The sequence below is a fragment of the Xiphophorus hellerii genome, chromosome 13 (assembly GCF_003331165.1).
Source record: "Xiphophorus hellerii strain 12219 chromosome 13, Xiphophorus_hellerii-4.1, whole genome shotgun sequence".
Classification (NCBI taxonomy): domain Eukaryota; kingdom Metazoa; phylum Chordata; class Actinopteri; order Cyprinodontiformes; family Poeciliidae; genus Xiphophorus; species Xiphophorus hellerii.
In genome coordinates this window covers 15,444,161-15,465,272 of record NC_045684.1, presented here as the reverse complement: position 1 = coordinate 15,465,272, position 21,112 = coordinate 15,444,161, and the positions used below count along the sequence as shown (strand labels likewise).

Here is a 21,112-nt window from a genome sequence, read left to right as displayed (position 1 = left end):
TGCTTTTTGAGACCTGAGTGCTTTAACAAACATGTTCTGCCTGTCTTATGCTTTTGTCAATGTGACTTTCAAAAAGTAGAGAACGTCATTCACACACAAGAACACATGCTGAGCAGTCACTCAGCTCTCCTTCATCCACACAATACATGCTGCCATGCCTGTTCATGCCACTTACTGCCAATCTGTCTTCCCATTTCTGTTACTTTCTGTGGAGTTCATCTTAAGCAAATTCCATATTCATATATAAGACATGTATGGCTGCAAAAGAAATGTGTGCTCTTGTTCCTTTATTCTGTCAGAAAAGGAAAAAATAAACAGTGTACATGATGACAAGCTATACCAGCAGCTTTAGTGTGTCTGTGTTAAAATTTGTCACCTGAGCTGTTATGTTTAGCACTGTGCTCCTTGCAAACCTCCAGAGTCACCCATCTCACACCTGTCAACCTGTCTGCAAACCGATTCAGTTCTGAAAGGATCTGACTCATCATCTGAGCTGGAAGATAAAATACATCCAACAAGCTCTACCGACCAGCAGAACGCTTAGAGAGGGAAAAGACTCAATCTGCTGTTATATAACTATAATGATCTTGACACAGTCCATAATGAGGTCTGAGTGGTTCAATTATTAACTGAATTAAACAGAAAATGGGTCCAACAACCCTGGCGTTCTAGCCCCTACAAACATTTTGCATGTTAGGTTGTTTGTATTTTTATCAGTGTAGACTGGGAGTCTGCGTGCCATGTTATGGGAACAGGGAATGTTGATATTGGGTCAATGGTGCAACATTTGTAGAAAATCTTTATGAATTTTAAACAGTGGTGTTTGTAGTAATATCATGCCTCCAAGTTGTGAACTTTAAGCAGCAGATGTATATTATATGCGTCCAAAACATGTTGACCTGGCTGAGCTCAAGATTACTCTTCAGCTGTTGACCTCAGAACTTGAACCAAAGAAGACTTGTGACTTACATCTTTAGAATCACCGATATTGATATGGCCTTGATTCTTGTAAAGGACGACAAGACGCCACAGTTGATGATTTGCAACCCTGACTGGGACCTCAACCCAACATTAGGAACCATTGACCAAACTTTGTGTGTGAAAGTTTTCTGATGGGTGTAACTTAATTAATGTGTAAAGTGATTTTAATCGATTATCTAGGCTTCCAAAATGTCTTTCAAGATCTTTGGTTGGAAAGATCTTGAAAGATCTTTCTTTCTGTTATTTATTGCAGACAGGTTTTTTTTTTAGACGTTTTCTATTCTTAAATATGATTTGTTGTCATGGTAGAAATTTACTTAAAATAAGTGAAATACGTAGAAGCCAGAGTACAAAAAAAACTTTACAAAACCATAGGAAAGCTCAAATGATTTTGAACAACAGTTTGAAAGATTACAGGACATGTCTAATAGGACACAAATTATAAAGTACATCAGAGCTGGTTTATATGAGGGGCCGTTTAGGACAAAATTTACGTTTTGTCTCTCACACACTACCAAAAACTCTCGCATACTCCAAAAAAGTAGCCACGCACACTCCAAAAAATTACGTTTTGTCTCTCACACACTACCAAAAACTCTCGCATACTCCAAAAAAGTAGCCACGCACACTCCAAAAAATTACGTTTTGTCTCTCACACACTACCAAAAACTCTCGCATACTCCAAAAAAATAGCCTCGCATACTCAAAAAAATTACGTTTTGTCTCTCACACACTACCAAAAACTCTCGCATACTCAAAAAAATTACATTTTGTCTCTCACACACTACCAAAAACTCACGCATACTCAAAAAAATAGCCACGCACACTCAAAAATTACTCACGCACATTCAAAAAATACTCAAATTGCGTATACACACACTACTAAAATGTCACACACACACACACAAACGTTAACTTTCTCGCTCACATACACTACTATCAGCTCGCTCACATACACTGTACTAACAGCTCGCACATTCACAAACGTTAACTTTCTCGCTCACATACACTGCTAACAGCTCGCACATTCACAAACGTTAACTTTCTCGCACACATACACTGCTAACAGCTCGCACACACACAGACGTTTATCTCTCACATACACAAGACTAAAGTTGAACACACACACAGTACTAAGACTCGTTTTATGTATGTGTGAGAGCGAGACTTTTTATGAATGTGTGAGAGCGACACTCTTTATGAATGTGTGAGAGCCAGACTCTTTTTGAATGTGTGAGAGCGACACTCTTTTTGAATGTGTGAGAGTTGTCACGGAAGAGGCGGGGCATAATTTTTGGATCAAACTGCGCATGCGTAGATCCTAAACTATAAGTTTCGATTGTTGACTCACTGTATGTTCTATTACTTAGTATATTTGTGCTTTTAAATATATATAGAACGTTTAACTTTCTTGTAGATTAAATGTGCTATAGAAATAAATGAATCTGATTGATTGATTAAAAATAGCAAAATTGCTGTAGTACAATCTGTCCACTGGGTGCCAGATTGTAGCACTGCGGGCAGTCGTTGAATCGTTTAATGCGCCTGTCAAAGTGCTGGTTGCCTCCGGAGAAGATAGAATGGTGTTTAAAATGGCAGCTGCCTGACCAATTCTCTCTCGTTTCGAATTAGAGTTAGCCATGTTCGGTATAGCAAACTCTTTCTTCTTCGGCACTAGTTGGCGCCGGTTAATAATTCCTGTAATACTGCCCCGCCTCTTCCGTGACAACTCTCACACATTCAAAAAGAGTGTCGCTCTCACACATTCAAAAAGAGTCTGGCTCTCACACATTCATAAAGAGTGTCGCTCTCACACATTCATAAAAAGTCTCGCTCTCACACATACATAAAACGAGTCTTAGTACTGTGTGTGTGTTCAACTTTAGTCTTGTGTATGTGAGAGATAAACGTCTGTGTGTGTGCGAGCTGTTAGCAGTGTATGTGTGCGAGAAAGTTAACGTTTGTGAATGTGCGAGCTGTTAGTACAGTGTATGTGAGCGAGCTGATAGTAGTGTATGTGAGCGAGAAAGTTAACGTTTGTGTGTGTGTGTGTGACATTTTAGTAGTGTGTGTATACGCAATTTGAGTATTTTTTGAATGTGCGTGAGTAATTTTTGAGTGTGCGTGGCTATTTTTTTGAGTATGCGTGAGTTTTTGGTAGTGTGTGAGAGACAAAATGTAATTTTTTTGAGTATGCGAGAGTTTTTGGTAGTGTGTGAGAGACAAAACGTAATTTTTTTGAGTATGCGAGGCTATTTTTTTGGAGTATGCGTGAGTTTTTGGTAGTGTGTGAGGGACAAAACGTAATTTTTTGGAGTGTGCGAGGCTATTTTTTTGGAGTATGCGAGAGTTTTTGGTAGTGTGTGAGAGACAAAACGTAATTTTTTGGAGTGTGCGTGGCTACTTTTTTGGAGTATGCGAGAGTTTTTGGTAGTGTGTGAGAGACAAAACGTAATTTTTTGGAGTGTGCGTGGCTACTTTTTTGGAGTATGCGAGAGTTTTTGGTAGTGTGTGAGAGACAAAACGTAAATTTTGTCCTAAACGGCCCCTCATAGGTTTACACACAGCTTACATTACATTGTAATGTAATTGTAACATTACCTTTTGTGTCCCAATTTCATTTTTCATATGCATTAAGTCCAGTAAAATTAAGAACACACACCCTTTTCACTTGACAAACTCATCAATAAGCATCATGATTCACTTTTTAAAGTTTAAAAAAATCTGATAAAGATTGGGGGCATTAGTTTTTCTTTATTTTGTGGCAACAACTGAGATAATCTTGTAATTTCTTAATTTTCATTTGGTTTCCAAATGACGACCTCTATCAAATAACCCTCTGCACATTTTTGTCTTTTATGTCTTATAGTTCTTACAAAAGATAAATCAGTCAGCTGAATGAGCATCAGAACTAGAAACTAGAAATTCATCCATCCAGTCAGTGAAGCTTTGTCTAAAAGCTGCTTCAGGCTCAGAAGTAACTACACAAGTGATTCACTCCTTTTTAACTTACACAAATAAATCATATCACTTTAAAATGTTACTATTTTTTTATTTGAGCTTAGTTTCAAAAATGATCTGCATTTTCTTTTGAAGTAGTTGACATTTTAATAATTACAGTAGAATGTTTTGTGAATTGAAAAAGCTGTAATTCTCTGGGTAGAATGAACTAATTACATTTCTCAGTAATTTTCTCTCTCTCTAATCTGTACCGTCTTTTGTCCCTTCAGTCTCTTCCCTTCACACACTTTTCTCTTGTTCACTTCAGTACACCAGCCCACATTCCTTAAGCAGGATTATGTATTGTCTTTGAAATTTTTGTCTGGGTGTTTCATGCCCGTATGTCCTGCTGCCTGGGTCTGGATGAATCTTTGTTTTGTTTGTTTTTTTCTTTTTTTTTATGTGTGATGGGTGTGTGTGCAAATACATTCCTGCTGAAAAAAAAAAATGAATGAGAGTTCAAGTTCGCGCGTGTGCATGTTCACAGAAGAATCCATGTTTGCCTAGCTACTCGTGTGCATTTGTGCTTGTGTGTACTTAGAAGGATTAGAAGAGGAGTTAGCAGTGATTTGTCCATCCATTGCAGGCCCTCCCTAATCCTGCAGACATACATGCACGCTTCTTTGTGTGTGTGACTCTGAGAGATCTAACAGTGTGTGGATTAGTGGTTTTGTGAATGGGCTGTGGCTTCGGCTGAAATATGGAACACAAGTTAACAGAGGGTTTCTGAGGGAGATGGAGATCAAGGGGTGACTGAGGCAGAGTGCTTGTTGTGCATGTTAATATGGTTCAGAAGACACAGTTTTTATTTCATGTTAATGTATCTGTATAAACTGCAAAAGAAAACTGAGAGAGAGAGAGCGGATAACTGTTTTACAAGAAGCTTCTGTGTACGTGTGTTTGGTATGTGACCAATAGATGGCTCTACACCTGCTGTTTTACAAGCTTCTGATTACACACACACAGTCACACATGAACACACAGACAGATGGAAAGACGTGGAAAACAAGAGAGCTGAGACTTTCACCGACAGCAATGGAGAGGAGGGGGGGATAGATTGGTTAAGAGTGTGTAGGAAGGCGAGGGTTGCTGTTGTCATAATCACAGCGTGTGTGAAGTTTGCGTGGGAGACAGAGAGAGTCAAGATTGTGTGTAGGGGTGTGTATATGTGTGTGTGAGAAAGAGAGAGCAGAGACAGCAGAGGAGTCTGATATGTATACGGGTGTGTGTATATATAGAAGCTTTTCATCAGTTTCCTTAGTGACTGGCTGTGACTGAGACTGTATTCTGCTCTGCAGTAAAGAACAAGACTGAGACAGAAAATCTGTGTGCCGTGTTGATTTTTCAAGCAAACTTAACATTTGTTCTAGTTATTTCCTCATAGATTCATTTTGCACATTAGGTATTTGTGCACAAAAATATAGGAGCCAAAATACCAAACAGTGTCTAAGAATATTCTGAATTTAGTGCAATATGAATATAACTTTATGTAAACTGTGTCCAAAAAGGGCTTTTTACTTTGAGAATAATTTTTTACCATGGTGGTTTTCATGTTTGACTAAATTAAAGCTGTACTAAAACGTTATTATGTTGGTCTTTTGTTCATATTCCAGTTCATAGTAAGATATTGTGGGGTGAAAAAAACAAACAAGAAACAAATACAGCTTTACCTTAGAATGACAGCTGTAATTAAATTTCAATTATCTCCACATGAGTTCAGCTCACATTTGTAAAGATAATTATTAATGACTGATTTAATGTCACTGTTGTTTAAAAGCTGGGAATTTGCTGCTTGACAGCTCAATTGTAAACATAAAACTAACATTATCGAACCCTTCAAAGTGTTTCCATGTACTGGGAGACTAAAAACCAAAACTTTCAAATGATTTCAGATAAATATATAAATAAATGCCTGCAAAGACAGCAGACGTGTTTTGCTGTACTTTATTCATTGACAAAATGAAGCAAGTCAGTGTCTGGTGGTTGAGGTTTTACTCTTTTCCTTGTTTTTAAAATTATAATTAATCTATAACTTTAATTTTGACAACTTAAGTTTTTTGGTGTGCTGTTGCACGCACATTTTTGCATGCCAAAATATTAGGATACTATAACAAAAGTAGGATTTAATAAAGCAAATTATGCACATTAAATAACAGTTTCTTTAACACTTAGGTATTTTTTCCTGGCTGCATCTATGGATCAAAAAATTTGATTTTAAGTATTGTCTGCTTTTGTTCTGTCTGTCCATCCATCCATCCAGGCTTTGCTTTAAGCAGGCTCAATATTTAAAGTCTGACAGTGTTAGAAAATATTAATAATAAAATGTATTTATGCTTAAAATCACATAAAAATGAATGCAAAAACTGGAATACAGTTTGAAAAGGAGGGCCTTGTAAGGAAATTTAATGTGCAAATGTCACAATTCTGTTTGTAGGAATTTATCTTGATGATGAAGCTACTTTTTAAACAGCACTGTTTCTTTAGTTACAGTGTTAAATAAGTAAATATTACATTGCTCATATTTTTTCTTTAGTAGTTCATCATTGAAAAACTGTAATAGCTTTTAAGAATATATTTTTAAATAATCTTAAAACAAAATTCCAGTCTTTATTCAGTTAAACCCACCATGAAAACTTAGAATTGAACATAGACTGATATCATTCCAACAGGAAAACCAACCAATACAAACAGGATGTCATTTTAGTTCTTGTTTGGACCCACTAGTCCTTAAGGGAATTATTTCCTCTTGATTAATTTGGTTGTTTATATATGTGTGAGTGCATGCTCATTCCTTCTGTATGGATCCAACATCTCTTAGCTCTGAGGAACACATTTCATCTATATTTACTCCTCAATTGTCTTTTAACTAGGTCAGCTAAAAAGCAGAAATAGATTGCTGCATACTAGCAACAAGGCATACCATCTAGTGGCCAAAAGCTGGTATTACAGTCACATTGAAAGTGGCTGTAGAACTGATTTAATCAGCAACAGGAGAAAAGCAATTTTGCTCATTCCTGAGTTTCATATTATTTTCTCCCATTAGTAATAGGTCATAAGTGCATGTATTTGAGTTTGTAAATGTCATATTCTGGTGCTTTTTGTTTTTTTAATTAGGCACGGATATTGTGAGGATGTGTTGTATTGTTTTGCAGAGAGTCAAAATTTCTCCAAATTTGTCAAGAGAGTAATAATAATACTACTAAATAAAAACAGTTCAAAGTTGTAGCCTTAGATAATGACATATTGTTTTTTTTTACACTCCATGCAGACTTTCATGTCCTCTCTCTGTGTTTCTGTCTCTGTAATCTCCTCTCCTCTCTCCCTCGCCCCTTTATCTCCCCCACAGTCCCTCGCTCTGCCCTTCTCACTGTAACACCCTCCCACTCCCTCTCGTGTTCTCTTTCTCTGCTTGTAAGCGGTCTCTGGGCGTGCAGCCAGTTGGCTCGTGTGTGTTTTTTGAATGAATACCTGATGAAGTTGGACGAGCAAATGGTAGGAGGGGCCCATATGAGAGTGTGTGTGTGTGTGTGTATGTGTTTGTGCAGGGCAGACAGTGTGAGAGCACTGGCTCGCATTCAACCTCTTGCATAATACACGTTGGAGCTCTGCATGCGGGACTCCCTCCCTGTGGGTGTGCGCAACTGTGTGCTACCAATTGGTATGTGTGCATGTGTGTGTGTGATCACCTGCATGTCAGTGGATGTGAGGGGAGCTTCCTGCCTCGCTGTTGAGATTTAGGAGAGGGCTGCCGGCTGAGCATGAGTGTCTGTGGTGCTTTTTGAGGGGTGAGAAAAACCAAGTGCAGTTTGTGGCACAAGTGCCCTGGGTCTACTTAGGATTTTCCGCTTGAAGAGGGAGGGGTGGAGGGAGGCAGGGAAAGATTTTGGTTGCTTTGCTTTGCAAAGGACACGGCAAAGCAGGAGAGGACTGGAGTCAAGGGAGCAAAAGAATGAGAGGGGGAGAGAAAGCATGCTGCAGAAGTGGGCTACTCCTGCTCCCCTGGTAAGTAGACTTCTCTCAGTTTTGCGCTTGCTGTGAATGAAGAGCATGCTTGGAACAGCAGAGAGTCATAATGTGGGTGCGTGAGACCTGAATGCTTGAGCTCTTTTATCACTGTGTGTCATGTGTAAATGCATACTGCATCTGCCCTAGTTTTTCTTCTGATAGGGCTTGTTTGTCTTTGCTTCTTTGTCTGCTGTCCAAAAGCATTTTTTCCTCCCTGCTACTGCTCTACTACCCCTTCACCCTCTCTGTTCACCCAGCCAACCTCGGGGCTGTCGAGGGGTGAGAATGTGCAAGTCATGCAACACTGCCCAAGAGTTTGTTTTCTGAAACTTACTCTCCCTTTTTCCTCACAGTCATGCATTTATCCTCATCTCTCATTTTAGAACTCGCTTTCTCTCTCTGACTGCTCTTTCCTTCAGCCGCTCCTTTATCTCCTTTGCCAGCTTCATCTGTCAAGTCTATAGTTGAACTTCCATTACTCTCGATATTTTTATGTATGTGCTCTTTGTGTGTAGGAGTGTATCATCAGCAGCAGAATGACAGTGAGTAAAGTGCCAGCCATGTCAAAGTTCATGGTCTATTTGTAATTTGCAGGCTCACAGTGATGCAACTCCACACCTCCTCTAATGAAAATCTGCAGACAAAAAGGAGATATAGATGAAAAAGCAGAAGTTGAGAGAGAGAGAGCGAAGTGTTAGCTTGCAGCAACACTGTACTCTGTGGCTGAACTATATTTAGCTGTGAGATAACACATCACGTTGAACTTATCCGTTTGATAGTGATTATGATTATGACTGGGCAGTCATGCACATGCAGCATCAGATTCACATATATGTAGGCTATAATCTATGGTGCCTTCTGTTTTCATTTATGGATAAGTGTTGCATGACTGGATGTTGGATAAAAACAATTGTAAAAACAAGTTATCCTATCAATGACAAGATATTGTGCTATACAAAGGTAATTGTAGCAAATTACAAGTTTTACTCTGTTTCTTCCAGTTTTGCACATCTTGAGAAATTTCTTCTTGTTCTTTATAAAATAGCTCTGTCAGATTGGAAAAAGTAACGATGAGTATCAATTAAGTCTGACCACACATTTCCAATTGGAATTTTGGTCTGGGCTTTAACTGGACCATTCTAGCACATGGATTTTTTTTGACAATTCCTTTGTGGGTTCAATGTTAGGGGTCAAGGTGAACCTCCATCCCAGTCTTAAGTCCCTTACAGTCTCTGATAGGTGCGCTTCCAGGTAGCTCAATGTGTTTTATCAGCTGTGACCAGCTTGATTCGCCCATTACCATGTTTCACTGTGGGGATGTGTTCTGGGCAAAGTTCAACCTTTGTTTCTTTTAGCCAATCTCCTTTTTCCAGCTGTTTGTCTTGTTTCCACATTATGTGTGGCGAACCACAAGGTCCAGTCTAAGAAGATTTGTACAGCTCTTCCAAAGTTATAATGGACCTCTTTGCTGATTTTATGAAAAATGCTCTCCCTTCCTCTGTTTCAGTTTAGAAGAATAGCCATGTATGAGTTGGTTTACTGCTGATCTACACTCTTTATAATAGTGGATGATGGATTGATCAGTGCTGATCAATGTTTTTGGTATATTGTTTTGTAACATAACTCTGCTGTGGCTTGTCCCTGACATATCTGATATGTTCCTTGGTCTTCATGATGGTGTTGGTTAAGTAACTAGACCACTGATATCTTCACAGAACAGCTGAATTTATACTGAGATTACTTTACACTTTACATCGTACTATATTTAATTACCGTATTGATTTCTGAAGGCAATCGGTTTGAAAATCACAGAAATTTGTGGTAATGTGACAAAACAAAAGAGAGTCTAAGGGGTATGAATACTTTGGCAAGACACTGGAAATCCCCTTATAATTTTTTACCCAGACTAATATGTGTTTATGTCACTTACCACAATAAACACAATTGCATGCAGGCTTTTAATTTGCCACAAGCTTCCCAGAGCGTACACTCTCACGAGATTTTGTAAAGTTGATCCCTGTGTTTGTGAGTGTGAGTACGAGAGTCTAAAGCACATGGAGGGCATTCAGCTTAGGTTACGCGTCATATGATATCTGCACATTAATGCACAGCCTCACACACGCTGCAAGATCAGCGACTTGCAGGTGACTTAGCTTTTCAGCGAATCTGTGTTTAAGTGTCAGTTTCACTGCAGAAGTACTCTCTCCTTTTGCAATGTAGGTCAGCTGAACCGAAGCTTTCTTTGCTTTCCATGCACCTTCAGCTTTTCTCTGCTCTGCTCTCTTTTTTTTACCATCATGAGATGGTTCCTTATTTTACTCACTGCTGCCTTTGCTCAACAATCGTAGGTGGTATTATGATATTTCCTTTTGCTTTTCTCTATGTATACCAACACTTCCAGTCACTAGCGTCCCTAATATGTTTCAGATGCTTATTTTTAACCGTGCAAGTGTTTTGTCATTTTCAACTACATGTAGACATTTGCAGAATGTAAAGCTGTATACTGAGGATTATATGAAGAGTCCTGTTGTAAATTTCCAATGCTGTACAGCTACGGTGATTTAAAATATTAGTTCCCCCTTACAGATTTCTTTCATTTTTGCTTCCCTGCAACTTCCAAATATATCACAAATCTATCAGATCATCAAACAACTTTTAATATCAGACAAATATATCAGATAAGTATTTGCTTCTGTGCTTTAGATAATTGCCCAGCTGTGGAACTTCAGCTTGAGGTTTGAGCTTAAGGTTGCAAATGATTACTGGAAATTATTTTTCAGGAGTTTTTAGTGGAGGGCAAAATTCATGATCCATCAGCCGCTAGTTGTTCAGGTCTAGAAGCCCCAGACTATAAAACTTCTACCATACTTGACTTCCAATATATTTTTTCCCTGAAATGCAATGTTAGTTTCTTTTTGGTCAATAGTGTTGATTTTTTTTTTTCATTTGAGGTCTAACATGGCGGCCATCTTTGCTCAACCTCTTTGTTATTGTTGGAGGAAAGAATGACAGCTTTAGCTGATGTTCTGGATTTTTTGTGACCTTGTGCATTAGTTGTTTACATTCTTTTGACAAAATTTTGGTAGGCTGATCACTGTTCCACAATTTTTCATTGGTGGATAATGGTTGGACCAACGTTGACAGGAGTCTTGAAGCAAATAAATTAATTAATAACTTTTTCGAGACAGATTTATTTCATTTACATTCTTGATGCATGGTGTGCATCATGTGTTTCTTTTTAGAATTTTTTAGCCTAGATTTTGTTAGACAGAAACTATTTAAGAGGCAGTAGCTCTGTCAGTTATCAGTCCTGGTTGTTGCTAGTAAAATAGCTTTAGCTTTTGTGGTTATTATCATAGGCAATTCATGATTTAACTTGAAGGGTTACTTTTTCATACAGTGTCAAGTTGGTCTGGACCTTTTTCCCACCTTAAAACACAATTTTACTGAAGAATAGGTAAAGGGGAATGATGTTTCACTGGCTTTTGTTTGATAAGACTAGAGAAAATATTTTCTTTCAAATCATAAGCAAATGTTGAAATGCTTATGATTTCAACATTTTTTAGGATTTTATATTGTTCTGTTGTGCAGTTGTTTAAATCATCCATGTTATATGTTATTTATTTTATTTTACCAAGAGATTTGTATGTATGTATTGACCAGTCTTTTTTGCTTAGCAAAGAAAAAACTGCTACACTTCTCACAAACTGCAGTGTGAATAAATCTGTACTTACTGCTTCTATGATATCAGAAAATTCTCTCATTAGATGCATGCAAAGTTTTACTTATTTGACTTTTAATTAGAAAGCATCAGCTTGTTGGGCACAGTTTTTTGTTTTGTCTTTTACTCGTGAAAGCAGAACAACCCAGAGTGAAACTGAGTAGTAATACCAAACAGATACTGAGAGGAAAGAAGCAAATATAATAAGAAGAGAGAAATGAGAACATCAAACTATTAGATGAAAAAATTATAATTGAGAGCGAAATTATATTGCTGAAGACGTGGGCAGGCTGAGGCAGGAGAGTGGGGTGGAGGTGGACTGACAAAGGCAAGTCAAAGAAAAGTACACCTCAGCATTTAAACATCTGCTATCAACGAGCACCATTCAACACACCTTTGAGTCATGGCTACCTGACTGAACAGAAATTCTGATAGTGTGAGTTTATATCTATCTAAAGCAAAGCTTATCTTTCTGTGTGTATATGCGTGTTGGCTACTCTTACACTTGTACGAATGAATGTGCATGTGTGTTTACTCCATTGTTCAACTCTGTGTTGTAAAGTTTAACTGTGACAGCTCTTAAAATTCAGAAAATCTGCTTTCGAGACCAGACGTTCGTTGTGCTGTAGAGTAATCCTATGCATGCACACTTAAGGTAGATATACTAACTCAATGCACGTGGTTATAATCTAACAAAAAAATTTAATATGGCTTACAAAGGTTAAAAAATGAAGATGTAGCAACAGTTTTTAGGCTTTTAATCTTAAGGATTTATACCAATTATGTTTTCTTGGCGAAGGAGAAATACCATTACCTCCAAGAACAAATGCAAAGTGTGATGAAAACCTGCCAGACAAAGAGTCCGCAACTGCCTGGATAGCAGAAAAATAGTGAATGTGATGTGTGAAGACAAACAAAACATTATCCAGACAAAATAATTTCTAAACTTTTCCCCATAATAAGCATTATGACTCCTTTAGCCTTCTTTTATGTAATTCTATATAGGATTAGAAATAGAATTAAATAATAAAATAAATGTCCATGGAAGGAGACGGATATTTCCTTTACCCTCTAGGTATGGAAGTCAGACATCAAGTATTTCATTTCTATGTTAAGATACTTTGAATAGATGTACAGGCTCATCATGTCTTCTTGATAAGGCAGACCAAAAAAACCATTTTATCTTAGAAAGATTATAATCTGTACTGCATTTCACTCTAATTATCATACTGTTAATAGTTGTCAATAAATGAGTGTTAGATCGTTATTATTTTTAATTCATCACTTATTTAAAATGGTGTTCAGTCTTTGCTTTCACAAGGTATAATTTCACTAGTTGAGCAACAATTTGTATGTACCCCACTATATATGCTTTGTTTTACACCACAATATTACTTAAGACTGTTTATTCACTTTTTTAGTGGTGCAAGGTGCAGTCACATCAGAAACCAGTTGAACTGATAAAACAGAAAAATTCTTGCGTTCCTAAGCTGTGTGTTTGATATACTGTAGATTCATGGCGTGTGCTACAATAGACAATTTACCATCTGCTATTTTGCAAGAAAATATGCACTGTACCTATTATTCTTATGGCACTAAAATGCTTGTAAGTTTAGTGGGTCTATGTTTGAAGAAAAGAGAGTGAACATAATTAATATGACCAGGTGTCACCACTTGCATGCACCGCCGTGATGCGCCTGGTTATGTATGAGCGAGAGTGTATTTATAAGAGTGCATTATTGAAGTACTGATACATTATTTATAAGTTCACACCAAGCTGTTCTTCAGCAGTAGGGAGTCATAGTTAACAGATGGCACACATCACACAAATATATTTACTATTACATGGTGTACACATACCTGCACACAGCAGAGTATTATTTGCCTGTTAAAGAGTCCAGGATTATTGTTTTCATTTTCTACATTTTACCTACCAAAGGCTTTTGCTAACAGGATTTTTTGGATGGCAAGAAATATACTTTTATCACATACAAATTTGATACCTGATATTAGCATAAATATATATTTTTTTACTGAACTAAAGTTTCAACTAAAGTTTTCCTGTTTTAGATCAAATAGTGCTATCAAAGTTAAGTCTGTTTCGTAAAAGCTAAATAGTGAAAGAGATTCATTACAATGCACCAGTCCCTCCTGCAGCAAAACACACGTACAACATCATGCTGCCACACCTGTACTTCATAATTGTAATGGTGTTCTTAGGCCTGCAAGTTTCCTTCTTTCCCTGCCAAATGTAACAATAGTTATTATGACCAAAAACCTCAATCTTAGTTTCATTAGACCACAGAATTTGTCTCCAGCAATGAAGTGTTTGTCCTTGCAAGCATTTGCAAACTAGCTTTTTATGTTGATTTTAGAGAAATGACCTTTTCCTCTTTGGGCTTTTATCCCATTTTGATCCTAGTGTCAGAATGGTGACCTTCTGTTCTCTTCAGCCAGGATCTTCACAAGGTCTCTTGCTTTTGTTCTGGGGTTGATAGAAGTGTTTCTCACTAAATCACATTAATCTCTCAAACACAGAACCCGTCTCCTTGCCCTTCCTAAAGAAATATGATGTCTGAGCATTCGCACACTGTTTATACTTGCATATAATTATTTGGCACCTTTAGTCTATGAAAATTGGTTTGGAAAGAGAATTGAAGTGGCTCACAACTCTCTTATTGATATGTTGACTGTTTTCTTCTCGAGTTTTCACCTTAGAATTCATGCAAAGGCATGGCTCAAATAAACTCAAATGTTGTGAAAACCCGTCAGAAGGTCAAAGTGTCATGACACTTGTCACTTGGGCTTTATCCAATTATTTAAAGGTATACTGATCTTAGCGTTTGTAAACTTCTGAATTTCAAAAAGGTTATAAAATCTTTAAGCAAAAGTCATTCTGAGAATATTCTGACATTTCACAAATAGAAATACTGTTTTCTATCATTATGTGGTGAACGTGAATAACACAGAAAACATTTTAGTTATTCTCAATTATGCAGTGTATATAAATATCTGTAAAGGCAAGGAACATAGACAAGATTAGTTTTGTAGTTGGCCAATGCCCACATTGCCTTGCAATGTACTGAGTCTCTCCTTCATAGTCACCCACCAAAAAAATGTGTTTTATGTAGGGCCTCTTCTTTTAGCTTTTTGCAATATGGATGGCACATGGATATTTCTACAACCTGTGTTTATGTTTCTTGCCTCTTCCAGTTATTGTTTCAACAATTAAGTTTTTCTCTTCTACAGGCTTTCGCTCTGTGTGGGAAGACTTTCTTTTGGAGGGAAATGATTCCACATGAAGTACAACGTACTCGGCCCCCCATCATCCTCTGCAGCAGCAGCAGGCGTAACGTTGTGACGCTCTCCCATACCAGACTGGGCTCAGCCCTCGGCCACTAAAGATTCCTGGACAGATCCGGCCACCCCACTCCTCCCATTAACCAACCTTCCATATCTCCATTTCCAATCCTAATTTCAGTGACACACAATGTTTGCCAGCTGTTTGGAGTAAAATGGAGGCAGGTTTTTAAAGGTTTATTTGCAATTGGTCTGAAAAAGGAATTAAGCATTAAAAGCAAAAAGAAAGGATTGAAGGAAAGTGACAAGGACAGTCAGAGTGAAAGTTCAAAACAAGAAAGGAAATTGTATTGGATCAATTTTAAAGAAAGAATACAGCAAGTACAGTTGAGAGTACAAAGACGTGAAGTGAAATCAGCATGAAGTCCAACCAGGAACGCAGCAATGAATGTCTGCCCCCCAAAAAGAGGGGCACATCAAGTACATTACCACCTGAAAGTCGCTCTCCGGCTATACCACCTGTTCATGACAGGCCAGAGAACACAGCCTGCTATGTTAGTGCAGCTGGTGGAAATGAAAGCAATATTACTGCACATCATAGCTCCAACAAAACTGATGGGCCCCAGTATAAATCCCCCTCCACCTTATCAGACTCTTCCACCTCCTCTTCCTCTTTGAGGCTAGTATCATCTCTCCCCACAGTGTACACATCCCCCCTATCTCAATCTACAATTGGAGGAACAGTCCATTATACACAACTGCCTCCCAATATGCAGTTCATCGCTTCATCGTACACTACTCCATATACAAGCTACATTTCTCCTCAGATACTCCCACACCCTCTCCCCCCTTCCCCTCTCTCCTCCTCTTCAGCCACACAGAGACCATCGTACACAGAGTCGTCACCTTCTCAGACGCTGGTCACCAAACAGGAGCAGCATCGAGCGTCCTCGGGACGTACCTCCATGCCTCCTCCTTCTACGGACCCTTTTCCCCATCATATTCAAATGTCAACGTCACCAAGGACTGTGTCATCACCTCATCACCAAGGAGGCACTCACCTACTGTCCCAGTCCATGCATCACCACCAATCATTGGGGAAATATACAGATGGCTATAGCAGAAAGGAGGAAGGAACCAGACCCAGAGAGCTCCATAATGGGGAGCTAGAAAGGGGTAGGAGATTTGGACCCCCACCAGAGCCTTGCCTCTTAAAGTCAGGAGGTAAATCAAGGGAGGACAGGTCCTCCTTGTCTTCCTTTGAGGCTCGTCATCTGGTTTTGCCGTCAGACTACTCTACTCATGATCACCTAGGGTTAAGAACCTCTGTCATGTTAATACCTAATAGCCATGGGGACCACCAGTTGGTACCACCCAGAGCCAGCCCTGAGAAACTGACAGCTTCTACGCCCACACACCTGGAGAAAGGCAGCATGGGTAAGCCTGTCAGTCGCCCACCCTCATCATCCAACACCACCTGCTCTTTCACATTTCCACCTCCACTAAGCGCAGATAGTCTGAAAGCGGCTGTCAGCACACTGCCGCCCCAGACTGTTATCCAGACCACCCACAATGCTTCAGAGCCACTGTCAATGGGACTCCCTTCGACAAGCATCTACCCACAGCAACCTCTTATTGGTTACATTACAGGGCCCAGTGGGAGCAGCTACCACACTGGCCTACAGCAACACTTGCTCATTCCAGGCACCCAACCAGTCATCATCCCTGTTAGCGGAGGTGGGGTCCCCACACTAGAGCCTGTAACCTCCCACATTACTTCATCAACTCAAGCTGCACCTTTTCCTGCTACACTCCCTCACACATATATCGCTGCCACTGCCCCAAAAGGAGAAACTGTGGAAACCCAAAGTGGCACGTTCCACGTGGCTGCTCCAGGTGCAGTGGTTCAAGCCCAGCTTCATCTCCCCATTGTTCCTGCTCCACCAGGGCTAGTTGCAGCTTCCACTCCTCCAGCTCATTCAAGTACAGTGGTGTCCCCCTCACTCCCGCCATATTTTATCAAGGGTTCCATCATCCAGCTGGCAGACGGCGAGCTGAAACGTGTGGAGGACCTAAAGACAGAGGACTTCATCCAGAGTGCAGAGATTAGCAGTGAGTTGAAGATCGATTCATCCACAGTGGAGCGTATAGAAGGGAGCCACACCTCACCTAACTTTGCTGTTGTTCAGTTCTCTGTTGGTGAGCATCGCACACAGGTAAGAAAAATAAACAGAACTATACCTAGAAATGTATTTCTGTACATTAATCATTGCCATTTATTAAGTAGTAGCCATGAAAAGTTTAAGCCATAATTTGTGTAGACAGAAACAACTACACTCTGAATACATTCAAGATACCTTAGAAATTAAGATATAATGGACATATTTGAATTGTGTATATTCTCCAAACACTGAGTAAAATGTACAGATGCAAACTGAAATACAGTCATGTTCTATAAATTAGAGTATTATTAAAAAGTATTTATTTATTTCAGTAACTCAATTCACTAAGTGAAAAACATTATATAGATTAATTACACCCAGACTTAATTTCAGTTTTTGATAATTGTCTTACAGCAAATGAAAACACATTTAAGATTTGAATATTACATCTGACCAATAATAAAAAAAATTAATACAGGGTTTAATGTAAATAATTTTTTATATTGGCTTAAATATATATATATATATATATATATATATATATATATATATATATATATAGTACAGACCAAAAGTTTGGACACACCTTTCTAATTCAATGGGTTTTCTTTATTTTCATGACTATTTATAAGGCAAGAAATCCCACTTATTAAGCTGACAGGGCACACCTATGAAGTGAAAACCATTTCAGGTGACTACCTCTTGAAGCTCATCAAGAAAATGCAGAGTGTTTGCAAAGCAGTAATCACAGCAAAAGGTTGCTACTTTGAAGAAAGTAGAATATAAGGGGTATTTTCAGTTGTTTTACACTGTTTTGTTTAGTGCATATTTCCACATGTGTTATTCATAGTTTTGATGCCTTCAGTGTGAATCTACAATGTCAATAGTCATGAAAATAAAGGAAACTCATTGAATTAAAAGGTGTGTCCAAACTTTTGGTCTGTACTGTATATATATATATTTTATTTTTTTTATTTTTTTTTCTTCAAAAACAATTTTTAATTTGACAAACGAGCCTTAGTGGAACGGATACTATAATTTATTAAATATGACTGTATATGCATACACCCTTTTAATATTAAATAGAAGAGTGCCTTAGAAAAGTTTATAAAACACATTTATTTTATGGTTCAGGAAGCGTTTGCCAACATTCTGACTGGATATTTAAATACTCATACTAGAATTGATTTGAGTTTCCAGAAAATGGCCCAGTTTTTAAGCAATATCCGCTTATTTTAATAATTGTGGATCAACCAATTTAGTTTGCTCTGTTTGTGACAGTTTGGGTGATCTTGTTGAAAATGGCTCACTAGTTTGACAATGATTACAAATAAACTATAGAACTGATTTTTGAATAGACAAATCCAGTTTCTGGGAAGTTGTAAAGCTGTCAGGCCTAAATGGTCTTTAATAACTTTGTCAGGAGGAGTGGTGAAATATCCACTAGAATTATTTCTAAGCCATTTTAATAGCAACTTAAAGGATGTGGGTTATCTGCCATTTAAAAATTAAGTGGAACCACATCTCAGTGAGTTGTATAGATAAATTTGACCCTGCATGTTAACTCTTCTAGACTAAATTTCAAAATGAGCAAAAAAAAAAAGTTTCATAAATTATTGAAGATTGTGAAGATGATCATTTCCCTCCAAACAAGGGCAATTAAAAGGTTTTATTCAAAACCCAAATTTAAGCTGACATTAAGTGTTTTTATTGGTATTACTTCTGGTTGTAACTTTATATAAAAAACATGCTGGTTGTGTCTTGTAGTAACTATTGTCTCAGTTTATTAAGTTGGCCTTACAGAAAGACTGTCATCTCCTTTGAAATCAGTGACGATATAAGGCAGATTCAAGAAATTAATCCTTTTGATAATTTTTTTAGAGAAATTTTCAAATTGCCAGCCTAATAGTTAAATTGACTGTAATTTTGCCTTTGGAACCTGCCCAGATGGCTGCTTTCCAATGCTTCTATTATTTAAACAAAGTTAATAAGTTAGCAAGAGTAACTCTGAAACAAGATGAAAAAAGAATTTACTTTATTGTTTAAATAAAGTCTTTGCAAAAATGCATTGCAATACTTTTCCTGAATTGTAAACCATTTCACCTACAAGAATGCTAAGACCTGTAGTAGAGATTGCTGTTTATTCATATGTGGTGATTATTATGTTGAATGACAAGTGTTGAGCTGCACCCATCTTAATTACTTTATTATCATGAATCTCAGGACTCGGCTGTTCCCCCTGTAATTAACTTCAATGTACTTGGATGACAGTCCTGTTACGAACACGTTCTTGTTATGAGCTTCACACAAGTTCAGAGAGTTGAGATCTGGAATCTATTCGACAGCTTGTAAAATTATTGAGTAAATCAGGCATCAAAATATCCTTCGATAATGAACACGTCTTCATAGAAAATCCAAAATACTGCCTAAACCACTTTGCTTATTCGTGGTACTTTGTAGTTTTCATTTAATGAACAATGAAAAGGAGTTGGGCCTTCAGTTTAGCATGTAGGTTTTCAGCTTGAGGCAAAAAAAATGACAACCAAAAATTGACAAATCTCTCAGACAACTTTTAAGGTGCCATGAGACCCTAAAGTTTTAATGCCACTCAGTCAGAATTTGGCATAAATAACATGAAAACATGGATCCATGTGATTCAGCTTGTTGGTGTTAACTTGACGTGGGGTCCTTTTGTACCAATTGAGCATCATTTAAGCTCTATCTATGAGTTGTTGCTAACCATCTCCATCCATCTGAACACTGTGCCTATCTTCTGATGACTACATTATAGCTTGATAGTGCACCATGTGACAAGCAATTTTTGAGGAATATTTCTTTCACATTTTTGAATCTTTGCAAAGAAGAATCGAAGCTGTAGACAAAAGCTGCTCCCACCCAGTATTAGCAAGGTGTGCCTTATAATGTGGCTTGCTAAAGTATGCAGAACTTTTTTTCTCTGTAACCAAGATCTTTCAACAGCCTTTAGGGTTTTTTTTCTTATTTTTTCCATCCCTTATTTTCTCTCTCTCTCTTACACACACACACACACGCACATATACAAATACCTACTACTCACTTTCAGAGTGTGCAATCAAGACATTTCATCTCTGTAATGGCTCTTCAGCCCACGTCGCACATATTAAATCCTCTTCCTTGCCAGCGGCTGCTCTTTGATTCTGCACCCCACAAGATCTGACCATCTCACCAAGCAGACTCAGCTTTCTCCTCCATGTTGTTTATTTTTTAAGACCATTGGAAGCAGCTTTCATCCTATATTACAAAAAGTTAGACTGAAAAATACTGGCCAGTATGTGTTTGGGAGGGTGATTGAAACATCTTAAACATCTTTGTAAGTTTGTGTTTTAATTTTAATATCTCTTAATTACTTCTGGCCTACTATTTTAACTCCTGCTTTATTTCTATTGATTCTCGGTTAATCCCATCATATAGACTGTCCTGATTATATTTTGAGTGCCATAATTAGTCATTTTTAATTAGATTCTATTCTCACTGATTTAATATCAAAGTCTAATGAAAGAAAAATGAAAAACACATTTCAGATAAACGTGTAGCTTTTTTAGTCCATGTTCTTCCTGTTTTCAGACTATAAGAAGAAAGTGTTTTACTAGTTTCAGATCTTAAAGCTGATACTACATAATCAGTATAAACTGACCATTAACTTTTAAGCATTGACTGCAAGGTTTTGGAAGTATGGTGTGCTCTATTTTATGCTTTAAATTGTTTTAAGCATGTTTTAATTATCCATGTTATATAGATTCATTGCTTCTTCAAGTAACTTTTTCTTTTTTTAGAAATGTACTGGCAGGACTTTTTCATTCCACATCCTGTGTCTAAGAATTAGGGATTCGATAACTTTCAAAGCTCTGAGGCCCCCAACATTGAAGAATAAGTTCCTTGTGAATCCCCCAAATTATGATTATGT

At 37.8% G+C, this 21,112-nt stretch overlaps 1 protein-coding gene across 4 annotated transcripts in view; it reads left to right on the top strand.

Moving 5' to 3' along the window:
• atxn1a (ataxin 1a) overlaps positions 1-21,112 on the top strand; it is a 104,214-nt gene that overhangs the window by 72,932 nt on the left and 10,170 nt on the right. For 3 of the 4 annotated variants that reach the window (XM_032581660.1, XM_032581663.1, XM_032581662.1), the window contains one exon: positions 14,957-17,223. In XM_032581660.1, coding sequence (XP_032437551.1) covers positions 15,427-17,223 — 1,797 coding nt within the window. In that variant the 5' untranslated portion in view covers positions 14,957-15,426. Of the gene's footprint in view, positions 1-7,327; positions 7,984-14,956; positions 17,224-21,112 lie in introns of all 4 variants that reach the window. The other variant, XM_032581661.1, reaches the window with a different exon arrangement.